We start from the raw sequence: 10,308 nt of genomic DNA on the forward strand, positions 1-10,308 counted from the left end.
GTGTATAGAATTTTATATTATATTAAAACCATCTTGCACAATAATTAATTATTAAGATTGGTATGGTATTATTAACCTACTCAATTTTCTATGATCCTAAATTAGGGGGAGAGAGAGAGAGAGAGAGTTTTTTGACTGAGACCCACAACCAATCCTCGCAGCATTTAAGACTTGAGAAAAGCGCCATTCATTTGTGAGCTCTAGAGAGAGAAGACTCACAGGTAAGATGGAGTTTGGCAAAACCATCATAAAAGCATAGAGAGAGAGAGAGAGAGAGAGAGAATGGATGTGAGGAAAATAGTGGTACTTGTGGAAGATGTGGACGCAGCAAGAACTGCTCTCCACTGGGCTCTGCACAACCTCATTCGTTATGGCGACTTAATAACTCTCCTCCATGTCTTCCCCTCCTCCACCTCCAAAAGCAAGAACAAAGCTCGTCTCCTTCGCTTAAAAGGCTTTAAACTCGCCCTCTCTTTCAAAGACATCTGCAGCAACTTCCCCAACGTAAGACATAACCTTAATTCATCACCCAGTTTCTCCTTTTGATCATCATATGCTTTCTTAATTTGTATGCCAGTACTGTGCTTATATTTGTGTTCTAAATTGATATATGATCATCATCGATAATCGTAGGGTTGTGTTACAGACAAATATTGAGATTGTTGTGACGGAAGGTGACCAAGAGGGTGGGAAGATCTCAGCCATGGTGCGAGAGATTGGAGCTTCAGTACTTGTGGTTGGACTCCATGGCCAAAGCTTTCTTTACAAGTAAGTTTGGCATTGAATTTTTGAAGTACTATTATATGTTTGTTCAGTGAATGCAAGTTTGGAACTAAACTACTGCACATCTCTGATTCCCTTGTTAATGGTGATGGTATTGATGATTTACACGATACTTTAAGTTCTTGTCTGGTTGAATTTCAGCATCATTCATTCATGATCAACGTGGGTACTGATGCCATTGATCATGGATAAAAGCAGAAAGTTCTAACTTTTGAGATGGCTTTTCTGCAATGAATAATGGTCAACTGCCAAGATGGGTTTAGGTTGTTTCACATTATTATTTATCATATTGGATTGCGTCATGAGTTGCAGTTCGCCTCATGTTCACTGTTCAGAGTCTTAAAAATACTCAAAAATCAGCCATAGAGCCAATTTGGGGCATGTCATTAGGACCCCACTTGCCTTGGCAAATGAGGCCGGCCTTGGTTTGCAGTTTGGTGAGCAGTGAGATTCAGATCACTGTCACTAATTGCCTCAGCAATGCATGTGGGGTGTTTATAATGGTAAAAGAGTCAAAAAAAAATTTGGGGTCCACTGAGTAAATGGTCAATTTCTTATAATTCTACAAACTAATGTAGTTTGATATGGTTCGTCAGATTGTAAAATTATTTTTATTATAAAATAGATCTAACAGATCACATAAAACTACGTCAATTTCTGAGATTACTTTTATGTAATCATTTCGTAGTTATAGTATTTCTCATTATTTAAACTTGATTTGAGAGAGTACGTGATTATAATTTCTCGCCGTTTAGATCTCTTCTATCTAATTCTCAGCCGGTAGAGTGAGCTATAGTCACGGCGTCACGTTTTACCTGAGTAGGAAGATCATTTGTAATTGCCTCCTCCTACCTATTTTGCTCATAAAAATAGAATGATTTTGCGAACTTAGGAAGTCTTGAGCATTCAGATTGGATGATGCATGAATATCTTTTTATTTTTTATTTTTGGTCATAAATTAATGGCTAAATCATGGATTAATCAAGATAACAAGCTAGGCATGCATAGTCTGTTAATCCTACGTCTAAGTGGGACAGCAGTTAAGTCCGATGTCTGAATGTTTCATCAAGACAAGAATCGGTAGACCGTAGATAGAGAATTTATAACCTGGCATTTTATTTCTATAGCCAATCCACTAATTAAACTCTTTGGTTTTTTTTCACTTATTGAAGGGGCTATACTCCTATTTATCTAGGAAACATGAACTGTACGATATCAGAAAAAAAAAAAGCTGGCATTAAATGCATTTTCTTTTGAAAAATCCTATAATATTCTGGATAAGATTCACATTTCAAGAACGATCATTCCACCAAATTTCAAATGCATTGGACAGTAAATTATATACCTATCTAGAATTGTCTTATATGCAGATATAAACAGTAAAATAGTAATGTAATATACAATTTTAGAGTATAAATCTCGCATATTTTTTTGAAAAAAATTAAGATTTACATTGAAAAAGTTACGTTTTTCACGTAGATCTCAAACTTTTTTGACTTTTTTTTAAAATGAGTACGCACCAACTCAAAACTCACGTAATTATAAATTATTTTCTAAAATAAAAAGCATCGGTTCTTGTGTGAGAATTGTACATACAATATTTTCTTTTCTGAGAGAGATGGATCATTAAAAATGATGATTAAACCCAAAGCCAGTGTTTGCATTATTGATGTGGCAATAGGTTGGCAATGGCCCATGAAAACATTGGAAACAGGTTGAATTGTAGAGTGATGGCCATCAAACAGCCACCATCTCTATCGCCTTTAGGGACAGAGGCCTCCAGAGCAGCAGCAGTAACAACACTAGACACGAGTTCTTCAAATGCTACTTACATGGACTTTTCCCAGATCGAGATTGCCAGATTACTGTAAGATTCCTTCTGTTTTACCTGCTCCTTCATTTCTATCTCTTTTATTGTCAGATACTATATATATATATATATATATAGAGTATATATTGATGCCGGGAACTCTCCAAGACTAAACCTTTCGAATCCATCCCTGCAGAGTAAATCTCAATCTCGTGCACTAGACTCTCAAAAATTTTCTTATAATAAACTGGTTAAATCGCTGATTTCAAATACTATATCTATATTTTTCGATATGTTTAAACTTTGAAATAACTGTTAATTGAATATGATATCAACTTTAGATCCTAAATTTGAATCATAACTTTATAGTTCATTTTATTCAATTAAATCTTTTCTATAATGGGCTATTCATGCAGAGAAAATTGAGTCCATATATGCAGAGCGTTAAAATATATTTTAAATTGAATAATTTTGATTAGACATGTCAGGAACGTGATCTGCACCAATATCTTGTAATATTGTAACATGTATATATAATTTTGTTATTGCTATAATAAAATAGGTAGGATTTCATTATTATGTTAACATATGTAGCTCGGAAAATATGTTAGGGAAATGATTTGTATAATTTTTTGTGTGCAAATTTCACGCATTTTCTTTAAGAGAAGTGTGCAAATATGACACTCAAGCGAAAAAGCGAAAAAAAAAATTATTAGTAGATTATATATTTTTTCAAAAGGAAATGTGTTGGATTTATACACATTGAGACTGTATCTAGTATTATTCGATATGGTAATTAAAGACTAAGGTGGTAAATGTTAGATTGTTAGAAGTGGTGAATGTTATAAGTTAAACTAGTTAGTATCTATTTAGATTTTTGTTCATATGACCATACCCTAAAATATGTAGAAAATTCTAATCCAAGTTTTAATATATATATATATATATATATATATATATATATATATATACACGCACACATCTTGGATCATTTGCTTGAACATGTTCGATTTTTATTTTGAAACATTTTCTGGTAATTAACTGTCCCAAGTTTATAAATGGACGTATGACAGCTGTGTCCCTGAGGTTCATCCACCAAAAATTCCATACAGAATTTGCCCAGACCCATCTGCAATAATTTGGAGATCAAGAAATTCAAGGAGAAGATCATGATAGATGTTAATTTCTGGAAAGATAAGTGCTAGATCTACAAATGGATTACGCCAGATATGCTTTATAGCAAGATATACTTTACAATCTGACGTACCACATCAAACCTAGTTAATTTGTGAGTTTGCTTCTGTAAAATTGAAATTAGATGAAGTAACTCAATTTATTAGGTTATCTCAAAAGCTATGGTTCAGTTGATTCAGGCCATTAATTTCCCTCAAGGAAATTCTTTGGGCATGGCCAGGCATTTAGCTTTGGTCTTTGGCTTTCAGAATTATTCTTACACAGCACAGAAAATACAAATGAAAAGGTGGAAATGACATCATATAGTTGTTTTTTTTATGCTTATATTTTCTTTCTGATTTGTACATAATTTTGGTCAGTTCTGCCTAGATGCATTCTTGGTGATTATGGTAATTGAGGACTATATTTCATAGCAAAAAAAAAAAAAAAAACTGAAAAAACAGTGCTTATGGATGATATTTGGGGATGAGTGCTAATCAATATCATTTTTTTCTTCAAAAGATTAAATTCTCTCTCTTTTTTTTCCACATCAAATACTAATATTCTAGTATTTATATTATTTCTAAAGCATTTTCAGGTTCCGTTTAAATACAAAAACATTCTCAATTCATCTTATCTCATCATTATAACTTTATCAAATTTTCATACAAAATATAATAAACAATTCAATTTTTTCAAATTTCAAAATAATAATAATATTAAAAAATAATATTTTAACAATATTTTATTTAACTCATCTAAAACCATATCATCTCATCTTATCTCACTATCCAAACGAGTCATTAGTATTCAATAAAGTCACTTCATCACTTCCTTTTATTTTTTATTTTATTTTATTAACCAATCTCAAAACTTCACATGCTAAAAAGACCTTTCATTGTATTGACTTTATTACCATAATAAAATTTATTTACATTAAGATTTAAAAAAAAAAAGGTTTGAAGATGAATGTTTCCAACTATTTATGTTTAATAATTCAATAGAGAAAAAGAAAAGATCCTTTTTATCTTATAATTGTTATAGATTTTCCATTACTTTCTCTTTGGTTTTTCCACCATTTTTTCTTCTGTCATTTATTATTATTTTTCCAATACATGAAAAGAGTAATTATCTTATTACAATTATTGAATTTTAGTTATTTACCTTTTTTATTTCCTCACTTCTTAGCCATTCTACTTTAGTTATTCCCTCCGTTAGTTTAATATAGAAGCAAATGCAAAACGGGAGAATGTTCTTAGTGAGAAATGCTTTAGATATAAAAAGATTTTATAAAAGTAAACCTACAAATTGACGTGACTTGATGTAATATGTTAGATTATAATTTGTAAAACTATTTTTTTATTATAAAGTAGATCTAACATATTATATCAAGTCATGTCAGTTTGTACATTTATTTTTATAGAATCTCTTTGTGGTTGTAGTATTTCTGTTTCTAAAATGAGCCAAAGGTCTAGGGTAAAAACTCCTCACCTAAACTTGAAAATAATGAAAATAGAAGATAAATGAGAGAGAGACGATCAAAAGCACAACAGAGTAGATGATCTTCAGTACTGCTCCAATGAGGTGAACCTCTAGGAGAGGTGTTTGAATTGGACAGATTGGTGGTGGGCAGATGGAGCAAAGCTTGATGAATGGTGGAGCATAAATAATAGACAAAATAAAACTCAAGTCCATGGGTACTCGATCTTGATCATGCAATCTTTGGTGAAGCGCATTAGGAGAATTCGGGCTCATGAAAAAGAAGCTTGAGAGAAATTGAAGTGGCTTAATGACTCTACCACATATTTGAGTAAATTACTTGTTCCAAAGGAGATGATATTTGGTAAACTATATAATGTAAACCATGATAAAATCTCGTTACTTTAATTTTAGTTTTGAGATTTCCCTTCTACAATGAGTCATCTCACTTTCCGTGAGTTATTGCAGCCACTCACGATATGGTTATGAGCCACCTTACAAGTGGGTTTCATTTACTTCTTAAATTGATCTTAACTCATCATTATAATTTTTTCAAATTTTAATATAAAATATAATAAATAATTCAATTTTTTTAAATCTTAAAATAATAATAATATTAAAAAATAATATTTTATCATCTCAACTCAATTCAGTTTAATATCCAAACGCAACCAAGTTCGTTAGGTGTACACCAGAGCAGGTCTCAAGATGGTTGTATGGCTTGTGGTGTGGTTGCAAGCCACCTTATGATACCAGCTATGGTTGTACGGCTCAACACCTCGCATGGTGGTCGGTCACGTGGCTTACCAGCATAGGAGATGGTTGCTTTCCCTCTTTTACGGTTGACTCTCCCCTAACCCAAACTTTTTTCATAAGTTTTTAAATCTCAAAACTATGCAATAAATTTTAAGTTTTAAAATATATATTTAAATTTTTATGTTTTAAATAAATTTGTTGACACGGCAATAAGGAGGCACGTGCCATTTTTCATTAGCTAATACATCTCATTAATAAATTGAATATTTCTTAAAACTCATGATTAATTCTACAAATATCAATGTAGCTTTTTACAAACTGCTGAAAATTTGTTCATTAATCCAAGTTTTTAATTTATAAGAAAAAGAAAAAAGAAGAAAAAAAGGGGAGATGATGAGTGGGTGATGGATTTATAAGTTGACTTTAGAGCCGAACAAACGAAGCTAGCAGCCAGCTGGGCCTCAGGGCTCAACAAAGCTGATTATCAAACCAAACCAAACCCCTAGCGCCGAGCTCAAACCAAGACCACAACAACAGCATGTCAACAACACATCTGTCTCCCTGTCTTGTCTCCGTGTCAGGAGTCGCGTCGCGGCTGAGAAGCCTCTCTCTCTCTCTCTCTCGCTCTCTCGGCTCACATACGGCTCTGATCCAGCGCCGCCGATCCAACCTTTGCCAGCTTCCTTTCAGTGTTCTGTGGTCAATCTGTTATGGTCCGGCTCGGGACCAGAGAAGCCGACCTTACAACACAATTCAGTGCTTTCATGGTGAGTCTTCTCCGAGTCTGATGGTAAAAAAATATAATAAATAAATAAAGAAGAATAAGACCCAAAATTTATTGGAAAAAGTTATTTTATCTCTTCACTTTGTTCACTCTATTTGACTGCTGGTCAAATTTTTTTTTTTATTTAATGATTAAGAAAGTGATTTTCAACGTATTGATGCATTTTTTTTTATTTTTTTAAAATATTTAAATGTATTAAAAAAATATGAAAAGAAAAATAAAAAACTTTTTATGCTTGGCATAAGACCATCCGTCAAGATGGAGAGGCATAATAGCCGCACCCAAATTTATTTATTTATTTATTTATTCTTCATATGGTGTTTCTCAGCTTGAGTGCTTGACTTGAGGAGGATTTCGTACAGTGAGTTTCCATCTCTTATGAATTTTGGGGTAAATATACTGATAAAATTCACATTCATCTGATTCTTTTCAAATTAAAGCTGAAATGGGACTTGAATTTCTTTCAGACAGGAGCAGCAGTTGGTGCCAAGGCAGGGCACCAAATGGACTGGACTGTAAATAATGCATTGAAATCATTCAGAGGTACTAGAATTCAATATATCATGCTGTACTCTAAGAAAAAAATAATAATCTTTTTATATTGGGATGCTGCCACTGTGTATTTACAGTAGAAATCAGATGCCGGTGATACAGTTTGTTTCTTGGGTAGAAGATTGATTTTTCAGTGTTATATGCATAACTGGGAAATAGTGAAAGGCTTTTCATAAATGTTGAGATTTCTTTTCCCCTTAACCAAAAAGGGTAATTAGTAGCACTCTGCCTAAGGCATTTGTGTTGTGCTACGTGAGCAGTTATGAACAGTACATAAAAGGAGAAATCAAGAAAAACACATATTTAACATGATTTAGCAATATACCTACATCCACACGAGCGAGAGTTGAATTTTTACTGACTGTCAAAAATAAGATTACATCATATATATTTATACTAATTCTAGCCGTACAGAGATATTAAAAAATTTCAATAATACCCTTATACCGTACACTGCGGGGTGTTGTCCCTGCACCCCAACCTATTAATCATCCCAGGCATTAAAACAGTAAATATAAGTGTAAAAGGTAGATGCTGTAGTTCCACTCGGTACGCTACGCTCCCGCACTCTATTCTGCTCCAGTCCCGGCATCAGCCTGCTTTCTTTGTATATGTGTTCCACTCAATATAAACCACATACTATAACAATCTGACAATAGATAACATATTAAGATACAATTAGTACTAAAATGTTGGCTCAAATCGACAGAAGACCTGCATATTGAAAGTCATGGGGAGCAAACAACAATAACATGGGAATTAATAGATAAGAGTGCCAAAGCATGAACTAGACTTTAATAGCCAGATCAACTTGGTATCTTTGACACGGGAATCTAATTACTATATTTGTTCTGCAGATAAATTATATATGGCATTCTTGAGAGAAAGATATCCGATAATGGATGAAGTACTCTAGTTTTCTATTGAATAAATCTAATTTATTGGGTTATGAAAGTACTTGCTTTAGCAGTTTTTCTGGAGTTACATTTATCCTAGATACAGGGTTCTGACTGGCTTTTTGAACTTCTTAACAGGTTTATGGGTCAATTTGTTTAGTGTAGTGCTGCTTTTAAGGGTCTATTGTTCTCCGAGTCCGGACACACTGTTAGAGAAGGGCTCTCTCTCTCTCTCTCTCTCTCTCTCTCTCTCTCTCTAAAGGGTCATTGATAGCTAAAAGAAATTTAATATTTGGGTTTCTTATATCAAACTTTTTTTTTTGTAAGTACCGCATTTTTATCTTAGCATCGAGGGATGCAACCCAAGCACTCTGTTGAACTTTCAATAATATATAACCCAAGCTCACCATGACTTTGTTCATTTGTTGCTTCCTGATGTAGATATGGATCCCAAATCCGTGATGGATATGCCACTCATTCCAAACATTGATCCTATAGATATTGGATTGGGTTCTTCAGAAAAGGGAAATACTATTACCTCAGTGAAACCGAGAAAGAAGACAATGACATCAGTTTATCTCAAGTATTTTGAGACAGCTCCAGATGGGATTCAGGGAAGAGTCGGAGGTGCAAGTTCTGTGGACAGAGCTATTCTATTGCGACTGCCACTGGTAATTTTTTCTGCGACTGCTTTCTTCTTGTTATTGGTGGTGGTTGTTCTTGATGACATCATAATGCCTATGACATTTTGATCATGCAGTTGTATGTGTCTCACTCATTTTCCTTAATTGTTGAAGGCAATTTGGGAAGGCACCTGAGCAATCAGCATCCGGGATATGATAAGCCAGGGGATGCTGTCAGCAATTCAGCACCACAGACCATTGTTGTAATCAAGAAATCTCAGCCTCGAAGGAAAGTGCCCCAGGCGGATTATGATCATTTAAATTGGTTGCATATTAAGTGGCTCATTGAAGCTTCTCTTCCTCCTTCGACCTTGGAAGAAAAGTGGTTGGCAAATTCTTACAAGTTTCTGAACGCATCAATACAAGTATGGCCAGGTGAGAAGTATAAAGCAGTATTTCATGAAGTTTTCAGAAGCATGCAGGAGGATGTTAGAGCATCTTTGGAGCAGGTTTTTTCGAAGTTCTCCATCACACTTGACTTCTGGACTTCCTATCAACAGATATATTATATGAGTGTCACATGCCAGTGGATTGATGAGAACTGGTCCTTTCAAAGGGTGCTTCTTGATATCTGTCACATACCTCACCCTTGTGGGGGTGCTGAGATTTATGATTCCCTGGCGAAGGTTCTTAAGATGTACAATATTGAAAATAGAGTCCTCTCCTGCACCCATGATAACAGTCAAAGTTCCATGCGTGCTTGCCATACTTTGAAAGAGGTATTGGATGGTCAGAAAGTTGGTCCCTTTTGTTATATCCTCTGTGCAGCAAGTACTTTGAACTTGATCAAAGATGATGGATTGAGAACCACAAAACCAGCAATCTCGAAGATCCGGGAGTTTGTACCGGAGTTAAATGCATTCTCAGAGATGTCAGAAGATTTTACTAACTGCAGCATATCAAGAAGGTAGTTGGAAATTTCCACTGGATGCTTCAGCAAGGTGGAGTGGCAATTATCAGATGCTAGATATTGTGCGCAGGGTACTTGCTCATATCATCTAAAAACCTCCTGCTTTAGGATATGAAAATCCTGCAAAATGAAAAGCCTCTTTGTTTAGAAGAATTTTCCAACAAAGAAATGGGATTTTTGTCGCAGAATTTGGTGTTCATTAACCCCATAGTCTAATATCAGGCCTATTAAGTGTTTTCATCAGCAAGTCCTACTTGCAAACCTACTGCTGACAAGATTTAATTAGGAAGATATGTTTAAAATTAAATTCTCTTGCAAATCAAACTTTCAAACTTTGCCATGCCACGCCCACCACACCGACTTGCAAATATAATTTTTCTGTTAGCAACTACTTGCCGGCATTATAACCCGTTTGGATTGAAAAGTTATCTCAACTCATCTCATTTTATTATTACAATTTTTTTAAATTTCTATACAAAATA

General features: G+C 34.2%; 1 protein-coding gene across 1 annotated transcript; it reads left to right on the forward strand.

Annotated features, from left to right (window-relative positions):
- Positions 1-191: 191 nt before the first annotated feature.
- LOC121245064 lies at positions 192-4,122 on the forward strand. The gene is made up of 4 exons (XM_041143344.1): positions 192-504; positions 647-768; positions 2,465-2,650; positions 3,667-4,122. Exons 1-4 carry the CDS (start codon positions 283-285, stop codon positions 3,764-3,766), a joined length of 630 nt encoding a protein of 209 aa, XP_040999278.1. The 5' UTR covers positions 192-282; the 3' UTR covers positions 3,767-4,122.
- Positions 4,123-10,308: the final 6,186 nt, after the last annotated feature.

This window comes from Juglans microcarpa x Juglans regia, chromosome 8S (genome assembly GCF_004785595.1).
Source record: "Juglans microcarpa x Juglans regia isolate MS1-56 chromosome 8S, Jm3101_v1.0, whole genome shotgun sequence".
NCBI lineage: Eukaryota > Viridiplantae > Streptophyta > Magnoliopsida > Fagales > Juglandaceae > Juglans > Juglans microcarpa x Juglans regia.